This window comes from Leptopilina heterotoma, unplaced genomic scaffold, assembly GCF_015476425.1.
Source record: "Leptopilina heterotoma isolate Lh14 unplaced genomic scaffold, ASM1547642v1 Lhet_92, whole genome shotgun sequence".
Lineage (NCBI taxonomy): Eukaryota > Metazoa > Arthropoda > Insecta > Hymenoptera > Figitidae > Leptopilina > Leptopilina heterotoma.
This window is the reverse complement of record NW_025111199.1, coordinates 1,049,888-1,072,596: the sequence shown is the minus strand read 5'-3', so window position 1 is coordinate 1,072,596 and position 22,709 is coordinate 1,049,888. Positions and strand designations below refer to the sequence as shown.

Genomic DNA, 22,709 nt, shown 5'->3' with positions numbered 1-22,709 from the left:
TAAAATTTCTAATTAAATTCATTAAAAATTGAAATTTCCAAAAGAATTCAAAATTTTCTTAATATGAATTCTAAAAATTTAATTTTATTATTTTTATTTTTAATTTTTGTAAAAAAAAATTTTTTATTTTGTCACTCTTGACTCCTGAGGCAAGAAATTATTATTTGAATCTAATCAATGAATGCATTTAATACAAACAGTAAGTTATTTGAAACTATTAATTTATTTATTTATCTTAAATATTTAGTTTCTTGTTATAAATAAACATATTATTTGGAACAATTTATTTATTTTATGAAATCAAGTAATATCTATAAAATATTTAATACTAATAATGTATTATTTATTGATAATCAGTTATTTTATGAAAATAAATAAAAAAAAATTTCGATCAAAAAAATAACTTATTGAAACAAAAATAATAAGCTATTTGAAACAATTAATTTTTTTATTTAATTGAAATACTTGGTTTCTTGAATTATAATTTAAAAATTATTTGATCAAATAACTTCAGTTTATTGATTAAAGTAAACAAAATATTATTTAATGCATAATATATTATTCAATGTGTAATAAATAATTTCAATGTAAATTCATTATTTTATGAGTACGGATAAAAAATATTTCTTTCGAATAATAGGATTTTAAGCTATATATAATTCAATCTTACTTGATTCTATTTTTAACAGTATATTTTTATTTTTAAACATTAGAGTTACTAAAATCCATTTACTTTTCTTTTTTAAAATTCGTATTTTCTTTCAAAAAATCACATAGATATTTTATTATTAATTAACTTCAATAATACTTTAAAATTCTTTATTTATTGTTAGTTAAGTTCTTTTTTATTTTATAGATAGGATTTAATTTCATAAATTCATTTCTCTAAGTCATTAATCAAATTTTGAAAACATCCTCCTCATTTGGAGCATTATTATTTATTTGTTCCAATTAAAAAATTTATTTGATTTTAATAATTTGAATTAGACGACAATTACGGTTTATTTGTTAGGAGAAAATGTAATATTTCGGTGAATAGGTAAATATTTATTTGGTTCAAATATAGATTTAATGAATAATAAACAAGTAAATGATTTAACTAAATCAATGAAATTTTATTATTCCAAATAATTATTTTTTCATAGTGCAAATGAATTAACAGTTAATTCATATTTCCTTTTAATATTTAATACAATTTATTAAACACAATTTTTTTTTGGGATCTTCGGTTGGATCTAATTTTTATCTAGCGTGATTCTCATGTGCGGCATTTTTATTTAACCTACTTCATATCGGGCATCAATATTTTATTTTATCTAGTATTTTTTACCCAATTTTTATTCGATCTAAATTTTATTTTTGTCTTCATGTTATGTAGTTCAATAATTGTTAGGTGACATGTGTCATATTATCTATTTTTCATTTATTTATTTTTTGCATTGAATTTTATTTTACATCACGTTTAAAATAACGCGCACGTGAAGTTTCTCGTTTTATTGTTAATAGATATTTATTTTTTTAATAATTCTAAAAAATTTTTATTATTCTAAAAAAAATATTAATGTTTTTGTTCATTACTTTATTTTACTTTTGGCTTGGAATTACGAATTATAAACTCTCATAAACAAAAATTCAGAAAATTAATTAAAACTTGGAATGTTGTTAAGAATTTGTCATTAACAATGAAAAATTATGCAAAAAATTTTTTTTCATTCCTGAAAAAATTAAAATTTTATTACAAACATTGTAATTGAAAAATGGAAATCATGCAAATTTTTTTCATTTTTTTTCCTGCAAAAATTATTTGTTTAATAGTTCGAAATTATGCAACTATTTTTTCTTTTCTCCTCAAAAAAATTAGAAAATTGTTAAACAAATAAGATTAGGAGATAGGAAATATTTTGCATATTTTTTGTTTCACAATCACAATTATATTTACAAACTTATGAGTTTCTTTTTGAAAAAGAAAAAAAATTTGCAAAATTAGAAAATAATAATTAGAAGACTTTGAATATTTATCTATTTAGGAAAAAATCCTTATAAGTTCTATTTGTTAATAACGATTTTTAACGAGATTATTTAACATATAGTTAAAAAATTTGCATAATTTTTGTTTTTTTATTACAATTATTTAACGAAATCTCAAGTATTTTTTTTAAAGAATTAAAAAACTATCATAAATTTTATTTTTTAATCATAATCTATCTATTGATCGTCATTACAGAAATTGAATATTGTTGGAACAAAAATATTTTTGAAAATTATACCTTTATTAGAAAAAGAAATTTTTACAAAATGACCTATATTAGAGAAAAGAAAATTAGAAAATCGCCTTCATAAGAAAAAAGTTTTTTTTAGAAATTTACCTTTATTAGAAAAAAAGTTTCAGAAAATATGTTTTAAAAAAACTGTACCTTAATCATTGGACATTTATCGATTTGAAATCGAATTTTGTTAACAAAATTATAAGTTTCTTTTTGAAAAAAACAATTTTTTTGCAAAATTCCAATTTCTAAACACAATTTTGAAACAAAATTCTACTTTTTTCAAGAATGGAAGTACATAGTTTACACCATTTTTATTTTTCAATTCCAATTTTTAACAAAATTTGTTTTTGTTTTTATGAATCACATTTTTTTAGAAAATTTTTTATTTCTTTTGGAAAAAAATTTCCATAATTTCTATTTGTTAATTACGATTTTTAACGAAATTATTAAAAAATGTTTTAGTAAATGTTTTAAATTTTTTTTCTGCATTTCTACAAAAAAACTTAGAATTTTGTTTAAAAATTGAAAATAGAAAAATAGAAATATTAATATTTTTATGTATTAAAAAACAAAAAATATGTAAAATCGTACCTATATTTTTCATTTCTTAAAAATAATTTTTTAACAATTTTCTAATATCTTTTCAATAATTAAATAAATAAGAAAAATAAATAAAAATGCGATATAAATAAATATTTATTTTTTATTTTTATGTTTTAAATATTAATAAAATATCTATAGGTAATAAATAAAGAAAAAAACCTACATAATTTCGACCTGTTAAACAAAGCTTTTCATAGAATAAAATTGAAAAAAAATTGTATGATCTTGATTTGTTAATTACAATTTTTATTATAAAATTATAATTTTTTTAGAAAAAAAAAGAAAAAAGTTTTGCATTATTTTGTTTTCTCATTGGTAATACATACATGAAATGAAACGCTATATAGATATTTCTTTGAATAAATGGGAAAAACATATTATGTTTCACCTAAAAAAATTCTAAAATTGACAAAATCCATATATTATATATATATATATATATTTCTTAGGAAATATAGAATTTTTCAAACAGCTTAATTTTTGTGGGATACATTAATTATTCAAGTATTTTATGAATAACTTATAAGCCTACATTCTAATAGCAATTCTAATGTAGGTTTAGGGGGTTGTTTGTACATTTCACTCAATTTTTCGTTGAAATCTATATTTATTTTTAGCTTCCGTTACAATTAAACGTTATTTTTTATATTTTGTTTCTATTGCGTTGAAATTTTACTGTATGACATTAGCGGCATTTTAACAATAAAAAATTATTATTCACTTTTTATAATTTTATTATATGCTCCTAAAAATAAAGGTTTTTTTAACTGTTTGCTTTTTTTGTAATCTATAAAAACCAAAATGTGTCGTAATAAATTGTAGTTGCCGCTTTTATTTCATTTTTAGCTTGTGCTACAAAAGAAACTAATTATTTTCTTAACAGATATAAATTGTTAGTCATTTTTTACATTTGTTTTTGTGTATTCACATCTATTTTTTAAAACTTATTTCTGATGAGCTAATCTTATTAAAAAAACAAATAAATAAAATAGTAAAAATAAATAAAATAATGAATACAAATAAACTTATTTCTACCCTCGGAAATTTTTATCTATTTCGAAACGTTTATTTTTTTTTTTTGCAAACAAATTATTATATTAATATTATGCCACTAATTAAATACAACTCTATTATTATGAAATGTACAGTTAAAAAATTGTTAAAATCAAGTTTACCTCATATAATAGTTTTTTTTATCAAAATATTCGAAGTACTTTAACTTTGTTTTGAACTTGTATGAGTGTTATAAATTATTTCGGTTTTATTTACTAGACATCTGCTATATTTCTATAGATTTTCAAATATTTTAGGGGATAAGCCAGCCTCTTAACAATATTTTATTGGGGTTGGACAATAAAATTTTTCGCTTGTCATCATGAGAAAACGATTTCGATTCCTTTTCATTAAAAACGAATGTCCTCTTTCTATATGAACTAGCAAAATCCACACCTGACACCCCAATCATATTAAATTATGTTAAAGTCATTAAACTAAAATATCCGTTTAATCAATTAAATCGTAAAAAGATTCTTCTCATTTATAATGTTCATAACGTTTTTTATACAATTAATCATCTAATATATCGTAACAAATTGAACGTAACAAATTGAAGTGTTTAACTTTTTGTTATTAATTGTCTCGAATTTCTTTAGTATATTCCTTAAAATCTCTCTTGATATCTAAAATTTTATAATTAATTTTATTATTGTTAATTATTAATTTTGATTAATTAATAAAGAATATAATTACTTTTTAAAAGAAAAGTTTCAACTTCATTCCCATAATTTCTAAAAAATTACAAAATATAGTCATAAATAAAAAAAAATTTTAATTAAGTTTTTAAAAAATTTGATAAAATTACTCATACAATTTTAACATAATTTCATAAACAATATATATAAAACTTATTTTTGTTTTTGTATTAAGAAAGCGTAACATATATAATTGACGTAAGAAAATATAGGTCTGCGAAAATATACTCTTAAAGTTTTTGAAACTTTCGCCACTTGATATCTTGAGTTATTGCAAATGGTAAACTGAAGGAAACTAATTTCTGTATAAAATAAAAGTTATTGACTATAATTCTTCCGAATCTCAAGTAATTCTTAGAATAAAAGCATTGCCAGCAATTGTGATGCACCTTGGAAACAAATTCTTTGAAAATTAAGTAAACTTAATGTATTATTTTATTCTGCAAAAAAATATTTTCAAATAATTTGGCACAAAATCAATCTATAAAGATTATAAAGAAATTGTTACTAGTTTTATTAGAAAACAATTACAAAACTGTTAAAATTAATAACAACCGATTTACAAAATAAATTTTCGGTTTGAAGCCAATCCGTAAAGAGTATTCAAAAATTAAGTTAAATTAAATAATAATTACTTATTCTAATTAAAACATTAAGGGGGCTAAACACCCTAAAGGTAGAAAAAAATAGAAATTTTTTAAATGCAATTTTTTTAAGAACAATAATTTAATTCACTTACATATTATTTTAGAATTTAGAATTTAATTCACTTATTTTCTACATAAAAGTTCATGAATTTATTTTTATGCTATAAATTTAATACTTGAAGTTTTCTTTGTGACTTTTACGTATATGTCATTGTTGAAATTTCTGAAAAAGATATTTAAGCAAACATGTTGCAATTACTAAGTTTTAAATTTGTAAAATAATTCTACTCCAATGTATCTAAATTTAAATATCTTTAGTCATAGACTTAACATATGTGCCTAAGATAAACAATACGTTGCTATCTCAGATGTCTACCTATATGCTCTCTTAGTTCATTGCATTATTTTTGTAAATATCTCGTAAAAATGAAATTGATTAAACTATATTAAAATGTTTCCACAAAATTTCGAAACTGAGTTGAAACTAACATTTTGAATTGTAAATCATATTTTGTTGTAATTTTCCTTAAAAAATTGATTTCTTTTGTTGAAAAAAATTGAGATTTAAAAGAAAAAATTTTTTTTTATTGCAGCAATGTAATAATTCTGTTGGCATTTACACAAACTGACCCTAAATTAAAATAAAATTAAAAAAATTAAAGAAATTCAATTGCTTTAAAAATTTCAAGCTATTAAGTAAAATTAAGTCTAAAAAATATATATTAAACTAAATTAATAATTACAAAGAATAATTTAACAAAATAAAAAAACAGTAGAATAAAAATTGTTTTGCTTTAAATATTTTTAAGCAGTAACATCACTCTTGATACAGAAAAAGAGACCTATTGTTGATGATTTGTTTTGGGAAAATAAAAAAAAGGAATAGGATTTCTTTTATATTTTTTTAATATCAATTTTTGAAAAAATGGCGCACTTTTTGATTAAATTAAATTACTTGTTGATAAAAAATATGCAGTGAATTGTTTATAAAAAATTAAGTTTACATCCAATTAAAAAATCCAGTATGTAGGTACTTCCAAAATTCATAGTACATAGTTTATAAATTTTCATTGTGTTTTGTTCTAGGACTAAAACTTTTCAAAAACCTTTCCGACCGTAAAAAATAGTTGATTTTGAATATGAAATTTACTACCACCATTTTATTATATAATTTTAAAAAATTAAACACAGGATCTCAAAACAAATCATCAAACAAAAAAAAATTGAAATTTGTAAAAAGCTTCAAAATTAGCAAAATGTGGATGATTTTCCAAAAATAAATAATATCCTAGTTTTTATACATCATACGCACGAACTCTGAGAAAAACCCTTCAGAGCGATTGGACGATTACTCGATTCGGTTTGCTGAAAGGGGGAAAAATTGCCCCTTTCTATTTATGACCGTCCAATCGCTGGCTAAGATTTTCTCACGGTCCGTGCCTTTGATATATAGTTAAACTATTAAATTTTTCGTCACTTGTTAATTACAAACCGTACACATAAAAATAATTTTTTTATATTATATAACCACTACCGGTCAAAATTGAGAGACCACCTTTTTTCAGGTTAATGGAAAACTTTTTAAAACATAAAATTTATGGAAACGAAAATTTTTTTCTTTCTGTGTTTTGAAAGATGATAAAATTTTGAAAAGAACAAGATCTTTCAGAAGTCATTGGGCCAGTATTTTATTTAGATATTTTTAAAAAACAGTCATTTTCAATGTTTTATAAAAATTTGAATAAATTAGAAAATAATAAACACTTTTCATTTTAATCATCTTGAGCTTATTTTAAAGGTCATTTTCTACAGAATGAGAATTAATCGTAGGCATTAACTTATATTTTTTTTAAGAAAATGCAGGTTGTTAAACTTGGACTAAAAATTTTTGAAAAATCTTATTAACAGAAAAATAATTTTTAAAATTCAAACATATTTTTTTATCAAATTCTCTTGAAAAATTTACAACATATCATGTTTTATATATAGACAAAATTTAAAACTTATACAGATTTCATCCTTCAAGTTTCAACTTTAATTTAAGATCAATAAAATTAAAAAATCTTATTCGATTCGTGAGATATCATTATAAATGTAAGAGCATGTTTTTGGACAAATTCATTGAAATAGTCAATTTTGTATGGTTTTTGACTGAAAATGCTCTGCCGTTTATAATGAAATCTCGCGAATCGAATAAATTTTTTTAATTTTGTCTATAATTTTTGAAAAATATGTAAAAGTTTAAAAAATTGTAAAAAAAATTTTCATTTTTTAATTTTTTTTAAATTTGTCGACTACAACAATCTTTGTGTAATTTATTAAAATTTTCGAAGATAAATGCAATTCTTGAAAAACAAATTATTTAAGAGCAGTTTGAGAGAACTTTTTTATTTTCATGTTAAAAGGAATTTAATTACCTCTATATATGTCACTTTTGGAAAAATATTCAGATTTGTGAATTGTTTTTGTGCAGTCTAAGGGGGTACTTGACCCACAACTGGAGCAATGGCATTTTATTATTGAAAGTAGGTCTGAGGGCGTGCATTTGCTACAAATATGTCAAAAATTGAATTAATACATACTTATTTATTCAAATTGCTTATAAATATTAGCCTAATTGTTTCATTCAAAAAAATCTACAAGGCCTTAGGGGGTAGGGGTCACAGTGTGAAAAAACACTATTTTGCAATTTTTTTCGAGAAATATAAATAGAGTAAATTTATTTCAAACTTTTATACATTATTAAGTATCATTTCTGTAACATTCTGTAATTTTTTATACGAAAATACACAATATACAAACAAGTAGGTGACAAAGCTTTTCTCACACTAAGTCAGATCCATAGAGTAGATTTTCTGCAGTAGCTTCGATGTCTTCGGCCTCTTTTTTCAAGTCTTGGCATTATATTATATCACTGCGAACAAATACTCGACCGAATGTACAACTAGCTAACGGAGTTGCAGTTTTAGAGGACAGATAGTCATCTGTTCTCTAAAACTGTAACTTACTAAATAAAATAATTGGTAAATAACTTTAAGAATTTTGCTCTAATTGACTTCAAATTTTGGGACATTATCCTCGAGATGTTTAACTATAAGAAAAGACAGAAAAAATAATTTATTTTTCAAAAGTGGAAACCCTTACCCCTCTTGAATATTAAAGGAAGGAAATTCTTTCAACAATCATTAAGGAAGAGAAATCTTCAAACTCTAAATACGTTTAGAGTCATAGTTATAGTGTTAGAATTTTATTTTCTTAACTGATTGAACTTATTCGCTCGTTTACAATATCATTGGAAAAGTCAATACACATGCAAGTACTCAAATTATCTCAGCTGGCAAACCCCACTTGACGCAGCATGTTCCACATAACCAGCAATCGATATTTGTCGGTCACTCAGCCAGTATGTCGTAGACATTCGGGAGTCAGTAAACGACGGGGTATTGCGTGCGCTACTTTCCGTACGTACACATCTGGTATCTGTGAATGGAAGGGTAGAAAAGCCTTTCTATATAAATCTGGGATGCTTGGCCGCGAATCGATGCTATGTCATGTTGCGTTGTTGGTAAGAATGAGAGCAAGGAAAAGAATTTTCAAGTTCGAGATCGTCGATCCTAACCTTCACGCTATTTTTGGTCTAAGAAAAAACAAGGAGAAAAATGTGGTGTATATCATATTTTTTTAATGCTTTGTCCCTTTATTATCTTATGTCTGGTATTTTTTTGTGAATTACTTTCTGGGTTGATCAGTAAACTTGCCAATCAATAATTCATGGGCAACCTACTTTTCGGTTATTATTTATAGAAATATGCTATGGACTATGTTGGAAAAATTATATTTGTATTAGACTAAAATATTTTCAAATATGAAAACTTCTAGTTAGGTAAATAGGAAAGCTTATGTATTATTAAAACCCTTTGGGTTCATGTAATAATCAGTGAATACTAAATTAATAATTATTAAATGACTCCTTATCACTTGAACAAACTAAGCTATGAATTTACCTAACAAATTTACATTCTTTAATACAGTCTAACTGTTTTATTTTACATTTTTTCAAAATTAATGAAAATATTTTTATTCGTTTAATATTTTACACATCAAATCGTGGTTCCATCTGGTATAATATACAAACAGGTACAAAGTTTGATAGTTATCTTACCTAATATTGCCTCAGAAGTGGGTGAAGGACGTTCTCTGTAAATTGTTATTCTCATGCACTTTATTCTTTTTTTTTAGTATAAGAACAGAAAATTTTTATTTAGTTATTAAATTAAATTTTCACTTTATAAAAAATTAGTGACTACTAAATTTAGTTGAAAATAGAATTGGGAATAAATAAGAGTTTATTGACTGCCAGCTATAAAGACCAGAATAGAAAAATTAAATTTTTTCATATTTTCTAAAATTAAAAAATTTTGTTATTCTATTTAATACCGAAAATTCCGTATTTATTTTTATACCCACAAATCCACGGGAAGAAAGTTTTCGTAAAAGCTTGCAGTCGACACGTTTTTTATAAAATATAAAATTTTTGCAATTATTTTACAACTAATGAAAATAATTTTTTGTAAAGTAAATTAGAGATATTAACATCTGTAGCCCTTTAACGTCCAATGTTTTTTTTATTTAAATTTTATGAAACTTGGTACCTTGGGGTTTTCAGGGTCGTTAATTACAAATTTGATGCCAGATTTTCAAATTTCAAAATGACGCATCCAATATGGCGGACCGAAATTTGAAAATTTAATGAATTTTGTTGAAAATTAGAATCAAGGTGTTTTAGGGGTCGCTGGTTATGAATTTGATATCAGATTTTCAAAATTCAAGATGGCGGATCCAGCATATCGAACCAAAATTTTTAGATTTGATGGATTTCTATAGAAGTTGGTATCTAGGGTTTTTTGGTGTTACTGATTACGAATCTGATGTCGAATTTTTAAAATTCAAACCTCCCGCTCAGATTATCTCACGTGCCGGAAAAATACCAGGCTAATGGGCGCGAACCAAGTACCCTTGGTCCTAAGCGTCCGCCGAGCCAGGTACTTATCTGATCGAGCTAATCTGTCGGTTGTGTTATGAATATAATTTTATAGTTAAAATAATGTTTCTAATCGATGTGATTTCCATCACGTAACTCCATAACTTCAAAACAATTTACAACGCTCTAGATAGATATACACCCTTAACAAATATGTCTGTTGAGAAGTTACTCCCTATGGTCGTTTAGAGGGAGTATAATAATATAATATATAATATAATCTATAGCATATCGTAGATGGTGACAGAATAATGACCCAGCACAAATTTAGTCAAATTATTAATTAATATTTTGTCAAAACCGTATCTCATCACGTATCATATCGGGTACTGTGTTTACTATAGTACAAAGGCTGCTAACTCATTCTCTAGTTCATTGAACACCTGTTTTCTTGGGCAGAAATTTTCTTTTGTAAATTCTTTTGTTGTCAGAAGGGATTTTCATTCCCCTCATATTGGTGGTTGGAAAATTGTATGCTGAGCTGCAGGCGATTTATTGATCTGAATGTGGCGAGTTGCTTTATCACCTCAGGCGATGATTTGAAGAGTCAAAGGGGATTGGATAGATCTCTCCTATATCGAGAGTTTCTGAGGAAGTTTTGAAATACTCCTTGGACAATTCGGAAGATGGGCCACGAATCATAACTTCGGCATGCTCCCTCGGGAGATCAGCGTGTGTAAATGCGTATGAGGAGGACTTGCACTGTAAAAAGCACTAGGTGCTGCCATAAAAATCATTACATGCAATCCTTCTTTGCATATTGCTTAGTAGAGAAGAAAACTTTAAAAAACTACATTTTCTTCTTGATGAACTTTATCCTGTTACTGTTATTCATGACGAGTTTCGCTTTGATTTTAAATTGGAAGCCTTTTCTACAAACACTACAATTCATCTGTCTTTTCTCCTTAATTCCTTAACTCTCTGAAGCATTCGATTCAGAAGAGAAGCCCCTCTGTGAATAAAATGCAATATGGAAAGGTACATTTAATCAAGGCGCACCTGGGTTAAATAAATCTATCATCGCTTCTCGTAAAGGGCAACTAACTATGGCTGCTCTAGTGGAAGGTTGCCTAGTATGCCTAGTTTCCTTTAATCTCCATCTCCGGTGAACTGAGGCGCCCCGCTTTTACCTGAGGTGACGACATCAGGCCATACTCTTATCATATGGTGCTCCTAGGAGTAGAGATTGTACCCATTAGCTTCATATTTTCACGTTACCGCGTCGGGCAAGAATTTCGATAGCATCTGAGATTTGAATTAACTCCTATGTTCTCCTTGGTTAATTCATAGAAAGTGCGTGCCACGGTCATCATCGAACTCGCGTAATGTGGAAACTTATTCTAGAACGGTTTTGCGAATATGAATAAATCCCTCCACCGAAATGCAAGCAGAAGCGTGTAATTACACAGGTTTACAAATTAAAAACTTTTTTTTGCCAATCGAACAAAACAATTTTTTTTCGAATAGTAGGTGTTTTTTAAGTAAGAAAATCATAGTTTTAATTTTTTTCCCTCGTGCAGTTTTTCTGTAGCTTTAAATTTTGCATTTTCGAGGTGCGACGCCACTTAAACTTACCTGTAGGAAAATTAGCTTGTCAAAATATAATAAATGAGGTATCATTGGAAAGGTTATTAAATTACCTTTCGATCCATAGGTCACAGAATAAAATTCAATAAAAATTGAGAGAGTTACAGTCGATTAAAGATGAAATTTCATGACAATTTTGATGATTTTTAGACATTTGAGTAACTTCTACTATTTTTTTCTACATCAAACAGGAAAGAATGTTTAGGTTTTAATTTTTTTATTGATGGACTATATCATTACACAAATTTTGAGCCCTTGTGGACCTCGATTGGATTAAAAATGACAATTCTACACTAAATTTAGTGAAGGAAACTACATTCTTCATTTTTAGTATCCCTTAAACATTTGCAGCAAAAATTGAAGTAATAAAATTTGGTTAAGTGCTAAAGTTACTAAAATCACTAATAAAGGATTTCTGAAATCGTAGATTTCGAATCCAATGTTAGTTTTCTAAATTTCAAAATGGCGGATCCAATATGGCGGACAAGTTTTTAAAAATCGATTAAATTCGTCTTAAATTCGTTACTCGGGGGTTTTCGGGGTCGCTGATTACGAATATGATGTCAGATTTGAAAAATTAAAAATGGCGGATCCAATAGGTGCAAATTCGATGGATTTTAAAAAACTCGTTCACCATTATGAATCCATCCTTTTCAATTTTCGAAATCCGACATCAGATTCGTAATCAGCGACCCCGAAAACCCCCGAGTAACGAATTTAAGACGAATTTAATCGATTTTTAAAAACTTGTCCGCCATATTGGATCCGCCATTTTGAAATTTAGAAAACTAACATTGGATTCGAAATCTACGATTTCAGAAATCCTTTATTAGTGATTTTAGTAACTTTAGCACTTAACCAAATTTTATTACTTCAATTTTTGCTGCAAATGTTTAAGGGATACTAAAAATGAAGAATGTAGTTTCCTTCACTAAATTTAGTGTAGAATTGTCATTTTTAATCCAATCGAGGTCCACAAGGGCTCAAAATTTGTGTAATGATATAGTCCATCAATAAAAAAATTAAAACCTAAACATTCTTTCCTGTTTGATGTAGAAAAAAATAGTAGAAGTTACTCAAATGTCTAAAAATCATCAAAATTGTCATGAAATTTCATCTTTAATCGACTGTAACTCTCTCAATTTTTATTGAATTTTATTCTGTGACCTATGGATCGAAAGGTAATTTAATAACCTTTCCAATGATACCTCATTTATTATATTTTAACAAGCTAATTTTCCTACAGGTAAGTTTAAGTGGCGTCGCACCTCGAAAATGCAAAATTTAAAGCTACAGAAAAACTGCACGAGGGAAAAAAATTAAAACTATGATTTTCTTACTCAAAAAACACCTACTATTCGAAAAAAAATTGTTTTGTTTGATTGACAATTTCACTGTAAACCAGTGTTAACTGTATATAATTTACTGTAGACAAAGAATCGATTTAACCCTGTAAATACCGATAATTATCAGCATTAGTATTATGTGTTTAAATTAATTTCTGTCATTCATATTTTTATAATTGTTTAATATTTTTTTAATATAGTTGATTTATTTACTTTCGAAGGTTTAAATTTGGACTCGTTATTGACTACACCAGCCTCTCCTCGAATTCACAGCAGAAATCATAATTACATAAATCTAAGATGGCGTTTCACGCCACTAATTATCAGTTAAAAGAAACTAATACTATAGGTACCCGGACTCCATCCGGTGAGCAAATTCCCAGCAATTAAAAATCTTATCATTAAATACCCTTCTCCTCCTTTAAGAAACAGTTAATTTAATACCAATCAGATGCCTAGGCATGGTAAAGACACCTTTTGTACACTGCCTGCCAAGACTCGGTTTCTTAGGTCCCTTTCTTCATACCGCATGTGGCAAAGTTCGCGAGACTTTAATATTTTTGAAAATTAAATGAATGAGGATAAGGGTTCGGCTCACAATAGTCGACCGTAGGGTTGATAAATGAAATCTTCACGTATAAAAATATGATTTACTTGCAGTTCTAAAGAAATGAGCAGTTGCAAAATAGTTGACTGACGAGACCAATAGGCAAGAAGAAGATGAAATTGAGCGAACTTACCAAATGATGATCATTGAATGGTAGCTCAAATATTCTCATGTTAATGAAATTCCTAGTGATAGGAACAAAGACACAATAAAACAGAAATAAATAAAAAAGAAAATATTTAATTAACAATAATGCGCGTTACAGCGATGCAAAGAATGCACTGCAGCGCATTAAGCACATACATCGCGGTATTTAGCGTTTACAGAAAGAGATCTATCAGATCTCTTCGATGTACGAAGGCATGCTTCTCTCTGATGACAATTTTCACGTAATCATCATCGAAACCATAAGACCATTCGTCTTTGATTCCCTTAAACGACTTAATTAGAAAGTCTTTTAAGAAGTAATATTATTATTTGTTCTAGATAATAATGTGGCTCAAGGTCATTTCGTCGACAGTGAAGGAGAGTGGCTGCGCTGGTGGATGAACATAAGCAGAAAAGATTGCCTAGTGTGCAATCTATCCCCAGCCAGCTACAACTTACCTGATGCTGACGAAGCTGATGCTCAGTGAACCTAGTGATTCAGGTCAGGGCGAATCGGACCGCAATGGAAATGGGATCGGTGGCATGTATCCGACCGCTTATAATGTGGACGGGTTCAGCTTCGATACCGATGTCCCTACTTTTATGTCGACCATGTCAACAGCGGCGACATCAACAACGGCCGCAGATTGCACCGGAACGAGTGTCGTCGGCAGCAAAGAAGTCCGCTATGCACCTTTCTCTCAAATTCTACCTCCCTTACCGACCCCAATTCCGCCTCTTGTCCCGCCACCTCCTACATCATCATCCCCGCCCCCGCCACCGTTTCTGCCGCTACAAATGCAGCAACGCACCTATTCCCGATCCATGACTTCCTTACCCCCTGAGCCTTTCATGATTATGCGGTCAAAGGCCTTGAATAGAAGAGTTTCAATAAATGTTGGAGGTGTGAAGCATGAAGTTCTCTGGCGTACATTAGAACGATTACCACACACTCGACTGGGTCGCCTTCGAGACTGCAATACCCATGAGGCCATTACCGAGCTCTGTGATGACTATTCTCTCGTCGACAATGAGTACTTCTTCGATCGTCATCCAAAGTCCTTTAGTTCTATTCTTAACTTTTACAGGACTGGTAAGCTTCATTTAGTCGACGAGATGTGCGTCCTTGCCTTCAGCGACGATCTTGAGTACTGGGGAGTAGATGAACTCTATCTGGAGAGCTGCTGTCAACATAAGTATCATCAACGAAAAGAGCATGTACATGAAGAAATGAGGAAAGAAGCCGAGTCGCTGAGGCAACGAGAAGAAGAAGAATTTGGTGAGGGTAAATGTGCCCAATATCAAAAATGGCTGTGGGACTTGCTCGAAAAACCGACTACGTCCATAGCTGCCAGGGTAAGTAAAAATCTATTAGATGACTATTTCTTCATCAGATTAATGTGTGCTTTAACAAAAAGGTTAAGCTAATACTCGTCACTAATTAAAAAGAAATATGTTCTAACTAAAAGGAATAATTTTTATCTTCAATTTTAACATTTAGCAGCATAATAAAAATTCTTAAGGAACTTCCAACAAAAATTTCAGTAGATACATGATATTCAAATTTTTTATTATATTAGAAAAATTGTTGTAAATCTATCAATGCTAATGAAACGGAAAAGATTTAAGAGAATTGAGACCATGTTAAACAATCATATATTACTGAGCTGGGTAACTTTACATCTCTAGTCGAGTTTTTAATGATGTTCCATAAAGATTTTTATATGAAAATTTATGTTAAGAATTATTTTTAAATTAATCTGCATTGGAATACTTACAATTATCTATTACTATCGAAATTTTTAGAAAATAATCTTTAATAGAAAAAGGAATAATTATCGTCTCTTGGCATACTATTATCACAATGGGCACGGGGGACATTGATTGTCTTGGGACGATTGTATACAATCCTTAAAATGTTCATATCTTTTTAAACAACTTTGTATATTCTTTTCGATGTAACTTTATACAACTTATGTACAAAAAGACTCTTTTATAATATTAAATGTCTTTAAGATGTCTTTTGAAAAGATATGAATTTTCTAGAGACAACTCATGTTTCAGTGCCTACTAGGTTGTAATATATGAATAAGAGCAATTTTTCTCTCAGAAGTCAATACTAGATCATTAGTTTTATATATGCATTACAAGATATTAAGAAAATACTAAAGAACATTATAATATTCACTAAATTTGGTTTAATTGTTTGAAAATTATATTTACAAAATATCATACTTACAGTTCGCGCGGGATATATTCGATCAAAGGTATTTGTTGACTAATAGGTAATATAATAGGTAGTATACATGCAAGATACCTTTGTTGATTTAACTTATGAAGTAATTATAAGTAATTATGAGAGTTTTTAGACAAATCACATTTTATGTAACTTTTGAAACTCACTTAAAGGGTGTTGAAAACAACTTAAACATGCAAAATGATTTGTACAATTTGAATTTTTTGTTTACACAGATTCTTTAAATCCACCCCAATGCTCACGAATACAAAAGGTTTTCTTTATGACGTCTTGAGGTCATTGTTACACTTTCAATGAGAAAATGGATATTAAGGTCATGTTATTCAGTGGTCACGTGCCCCATATACTTTACTATGGAAAAACTTCACACTGAATAACATGACCTTAAGGGGTTAGACCACCCTGAGTGCAAGAAAATAAGACTCTCGGGAATAAATATTTTTTTAAATAACTACTAGGGTTGGAACTTTCAAGTTTTTATTAGAGTGACTGACATATATTTAGTTTTAAAAAAATATTATATTTTCAACAAAAAAATTAAAATTATTGAAGATACAGGGTTTTTTGTGAGGCACTTGTCGCTTGACATTCCTTGATGGTGGGCATGATTCAGCTGTTAATTTTTAACTAAAACAAAGAAACAGAATTGTTTTAAGTTGACTAAATTATTTACAGACTCCATTGTCATTTATTTCATTTTTGTGATTTATAAATTCAGTAAAAAGTTTTTCCGTATAATGGTGTTTAGAAAAAAGGTTTCGGAACATACATTTTTTGAACCACTATGAATTCAAAAGAATATCTGCAAATATTGTGCAAACTCACTGTTTGCAGACATTCCTTAAAATCTACAAATTGTTTTACTTATATTTCTTTAACTTTTTGATTTTTAAAATCCATTCATTCACCTATGTCAATTAAAATCTTCAGTAAAATAACTACAATTTATTGTCCATGGCAATGTGTTTAACTTATTTACAACACCTTTAATGAGATTAAGTATAATATTTAAAATTAAAGTATTTTTAGATATCCAGAATTTTAAAAGACATCTTGCAAGTATTTGAAATGGGTATACACTTTAGAAGGCAAGAAGTTTTTCAGCATGTAGATATAGAATAACGTAATTTTTAGGGTCTTTAGAGGATATGTACAAAGTAGGATACCAAAAGTATTTTTAAGATGATATTTTATGTTAAAAGAATTAAAATTTTACGTAGAAAAACTTAAATTGACGCACCTGATTCCTGGTTTTATTTTAAAAAATCAATCAAAATATATATGCATGTAATAGGCTATTCCAAATTTTTTTATTTTTCTTAAAAAATTATTAATAAATTCCCTAAGTATTGAAAATTTCTTGGAAATATCTTACATGGGATACTGCTTCAGATTTTTTCAAAAGACCCTTCAAAAGAATCCTTAAGGGTCTTTACATAGGATCCTTAGAAAATCTTCTATTCGTTGCACAAAATTAAGAGCAAAATTATAATAAATAATTTTTCTGTTGTTAAATAAACAAATATTAAAAGAAACTATGAAGTAAGAAACAATAAATAAGTAAGATAGTAATCGAAATATTAATTAGAAATAGTCTACCTATTTCTATGCATTCGAGATTTGCTGATTATCGAGTCCGTCAATCCACTAATGGGAATGTGTCACTTTAATCACTTAAATAAAGGAGAATTTCCCGATTTCTCCCTAGCAACACTTCGAGGATAACTGCGCCTGTGCCATTCTCTCCACATCCGCTTTTTCTACCAAAAGGAAATTACCAAGTTACCCAAAGTATCCTTAAATAATTTTGCAATCGTTACCTCTTCTTTTGGTTTTTAGGGACGCTGATTACAAATTTAATGGCATATTTTAAACATTCAAAATGGCGGATCCAATATGGCGGACGAGTTTTATAAAAATTTATCAGAATCATTTTAAACTGGTAACTCGAGGGATTTTGGGGTCGCTAATTACGAAACTAATGTCAATTTAAAAAAATTTAATATTGTGGATCCAAGATGGCTGACGAGTTCTGTAAAAATTTATTACAATCATTTAAATTATGTTTTCAACAATAACTCAATAATAATTATAATCATCTATTCACATCAATTTATCAATAATGGAAGCAATGAATAATTTTATAGTCAAATACTTAACAATATAATTTTGGGAAAAAATTATACAATTTAGGGGGATTTCAATAAAGTTAAAATAACTTGCCACAATATAACATTCAGAACGTAAAATCTTAAATAAGTAACATTATATACGTAATCAACAACCCTAAAAACCCTTGAGTAACCAGTTAAAAATGACTCTGATAAATTTTTACAAAACTCGTCCGCCATATTGGATCGGCCATTTTGATTTTTTAAAATCTGACATCATATTCGTAATCAGTGCTCCCAAAAATCCCCGATTAGCAAGTTTTTGTCGATATTAGTGACTTAAAAAAATTCCGGCACCATTTTCATTTCCTGAAGAGGAAATTATTTAGATTTCGAAATAGCGAAGCAAGACTTTTATTAGACACCACTTGTTCGAATGTATTCGTTTTAGAATTTTCCCACAATTTGAATGAATTCAACTCGAACATTCAAAATTCACTTATTATTAATTAAGGGACATTTTTCATAAAAATTCAACGGTAAAATAACAAAAAATTAGTTCACAAATTGTGCAATAGAATAAAATTAGAATAATTTTTTAAGAAAAATAAAATTTTTCTTGCCTACTTTATAATAAATATACATGCATACATATTGGATATAATACACATACCTATATTCAAAATATTTTTAATATAATGTACAGCAGCTTGATTTAATCAATAAACAACCAGTATTATTGTTATTTGCTCTACTTATATGTAAAAATGTTATTTATATTATATATTTCTAGTTTAATTAAGTATTTGAATTATTAATAAGTACTGCAATTAAAGAAAACAAATCTGGTGCTACAATTGAACATGATTAGCATGTGGAAGAAAGTAGGGTAATAGCTATCAAAAGGTCGTGTGGGTGTTTTACGAGTGGCTAATAATAAAAGAGAAAAACGAATTGGAGGTCGAGAACTGAAAAGAAGAAAACTCAAAAGTTACAAGTGATACTAAACCGATACAGGATTGTTGTTTCACAAAAAAAAGTTATTTTATGATCTATAAAAGAAATTGCGATAAGATACCACAAAATTTTAATAAAGCACACATTAAACAATATACTTATACACATGTAACAAATTAACAGGTGTCAAGGATATAAATTCTTTTTCTGAATTTTTATTTGAATTTCACATTTAAAATATTTACTTTCTTTTATTTAATAAAATTAAATGTACTTTTTGTAAGAAAGTACAGTTTTTACTTTTGCATTAAATTAACAGGTTTATAATTTTTGACATAACATCTTAATAATACATGAAAATACATACATCCATACATACATATACTCATACTAAGATTTATCACTTACATTACAAAATACTTACAATGAAAAGAACTAAAATTAATTTACCCATATTTAAAAAAAATTTTTAATTATTTATTATATTTTATCCCGGAAATTAGCTATTACTTTTAATACTCTTTAATTGGACAGAGCAGATAATTAATTTTTTTTATTGTAAAATACAATTTGTATTCTTAAAGAAATCTCTATGAAAACAAAACTTTTTTTGTTAAGATTGTTAATTCTTTCGAAACAATGCTTTTTCAACTTTTGTATTCCAAACAATAATTTCTTTAGAAATGGGTGACGTTGAAAACATGTCATTGTAAACAAGTAATTGATTCACCTATATTTTTTCTAGTTTCTTTTGAAAACATAGGCAGATAAAAATGACTTTAATTCTACAGATGGAAATAAAAATAAAAGGGAATTTCTGGAATTAATTTTTTTTATTGTTTTTATATTAAAATTATTATATAAAAATAATAGACAGCTCTAAATTTTTTTTTCAAAATGGTTTTCTTTAGCAAATTTTCCGTAAGGATTGTATTATATTTTATATAAAATGGAGAAAATACTTCTTTAAGGCTGCAATGTAAAACATCTTTACTTTTTAGATTTCATGTAAAATCATTCAACAAAATCATTTCTTAGCTGGAAGATGTTTAATAGAATTCATCCACAAAAGTTATTCAGAAATTTTATTGAATGTTTCCTTAATAATATTTGCAGTTAATTTTATCTTCCTCAGATGAATAAAACTGTACAAACTACACATTCATTCTCATATGTAATGTTTTATACAGACTAATATAAAAAATTACTGTTGAAATAGTTGTGGATTTTGTACAACTTCTCTTTGGAATGTCGTAGAATCGTTCCGCGTAGAATTTCATTTGTTTGAAACTAAATCTGTTACATAAATATTAAAGTAACAATAGTATTGTTTTAGTTGCTTTTAATCTAGTTTAAGGATTAGAAATACTTTTCATTTGAATACCATTAAAATGGCCTGTTGTTACTAGCAACATTGTAATCAGTTAAAAATTTACTAATATATTATTCTAATGGAACCAATAGGAAACTGGTTATTCATCGTCTAAATGAAGATGACATAGTACTGTCAAAAGGTTAACAATTGATGTCAAGGTCTCTTACAATATTTAATTTTGAATAATTAGAAAAATTAAAAGTAAAGTGCTATTGTGTAGAAAAAATTATATGACTTTAATCAGATCCTTTATTTCTAGGTGGTGTTAATGTACATTTGACTTTATTGCATAGGGTTTAATCTCTGCATGCAATTTGAAGTAAATTAAATATTTTTGACGAAAATGGGAATAATTATATGCGATTACCAGGTATCACATTGGTCCCTTCTCGACACCGCTCCCATCGAAAAATGTGAATGTTTATAATAAATATTAGTCTTTACGTATTTGATGAAAAAACTTATTCTTTAATTATTCATGAAAAATAAATTCTTAAATAATTTTTAAAATTTAATTTAGAAAGTTGAAGAGAGTTTAAATTTTAATAAATTGTTTGACATTAACTCTTGAAATATTGTTAGATGGTAAAGCAAAGTATCGATTTTATAGAACTATATTTAAACCATAGCTTTCTCGATCGATAACAAAACTGCTTGAGAAACCAGGTTGATAATATTAGATAACCTATGCATTTAGGTATACTTACCAATGATTATGTCTCATAAGCATAAAAACTAGAGCATTCATGCATGTAAGGGTCACTACTTAAGCTGTCTTATTACTAAAAACTCCTTGAACCCACTTTATATTAGAAAAAAATGGGTGATTTGGTAATTCTATATTTACATTTTAAATCCATTGAAAACAAATTTTTTTAATTCTTCATGTAAATTCTAAGTACTCACTCAGACATTGCTTTATGGTTGCCTACTGATTGGAATCTACAACACTGCTATTGTGACTTATTGCACATTCTTTTAAATTTCAACTCTTGCAGAATAAAATTACTAACAATTTGTAACGGCCAAAAGCAGTAAACTTGCAGCAAGCTTGAGAATCTGCTGTTAGCTTGCACTGTAACTTTCCAGGCTAGTTACCATTAACTTAAAGTTGATATTACACTGATATTATGATGGTCAGTGTAACTTTGATAAGTGAGTTTATTTACATAGTTTTATCTCTAACTTTGGTGTTTTAGCGGAAATTAATTTTTTAAGAGTATATTATGAACACACAATCGAATCAAATAAAATTGTATCGTAATAGTTATTTGAAATTTCAAGTTTAGGATCAGGTGAAAAATTACAATATTTATTTATGAATAATAACATATTTCCGTTTGAACCTTATCATTAATTATAAACAAAATTCGCCTATAACATTAACTTGTCAAATTTTAAATGTTTTGATGTTAGAACCTTAAATAATTTATAATTTCAAACATTTGTAGCATTTAGAAAAGAAAGTTAAAGTTGTTCGTCTAGGGGTAATAACTTTTAAAGTCTATAAGCCAAAACTTTAAGAGTGAATGGTTAGGTCAATGAACTAATATGTTATTTAGTATCTACTACTACAATATGTTTCTAATTCAAAAACTTTTTTTGCATAAGACAGTTTAGTAGTACAGCTCTTTATATGTATGGAGCACTCTGTTTCAAATTGTTCTACCAGCTAAAGACGACCGCAAGGAAAGCACTTTTTAAATAAAATTAAAAATATAAAAATTAAATTGTTTATAATATATTTATATATATTTAATTTACTATTTTTACTCTTCATTCAATTTCAAATTAGTCTTTATATTTTTTTTAAAAACTGTCAAGTACATAAAGAAATTTCTGAGTTTGAATTATAAGTCACTTAATATCTCAAAGACCCTCACCCTTAAATTTTCTTAAAACTTATCTAAAATCAAAACTTAATGTTTGTGGTTTCTAGCTCCAATTTATTTATTTTGCACATTTTAAATAATTTACAGAGAAAAATTAAATAAATTTTGAATTCTAACAATT

At 27.1% G+C, this 22,709-nt stretch overlaps 1 protein-coding gene across 4 annotated transcripts in view; it reads left to right on the top strand.

The window, feature by feature from the left end:
* LOC122512040 (potassium voltage-gated channel protein Shab) overlaps positions 1 to 22,709 on the top strand; it is a 77,367-nt gene that overhangs the window by 8,632 nt on the left and 46,026 nt on the right. For 3 of the 4 annotated variants that reach the window (XM_043627655.1, XM_043627656.1, XM_043627654.1), the window contains one exon: positions 14,336 to 15,352. In XM_043627655.1, the coding sequence (XP_043483590.1) occupies positions 14,459 to 15,352 (894 nt within the window). In that variant the 5' untranslated portion in view covers positions 14,336 to 14,458. Of the gene's footprint in view, positions 1 to 14,335; positions 15,353 to 19,838; positions 21,067 to 22,709 lie in introns of those variants that run through there. The other variant, XM_043627657.1, reaches the window with a different exon arrangement.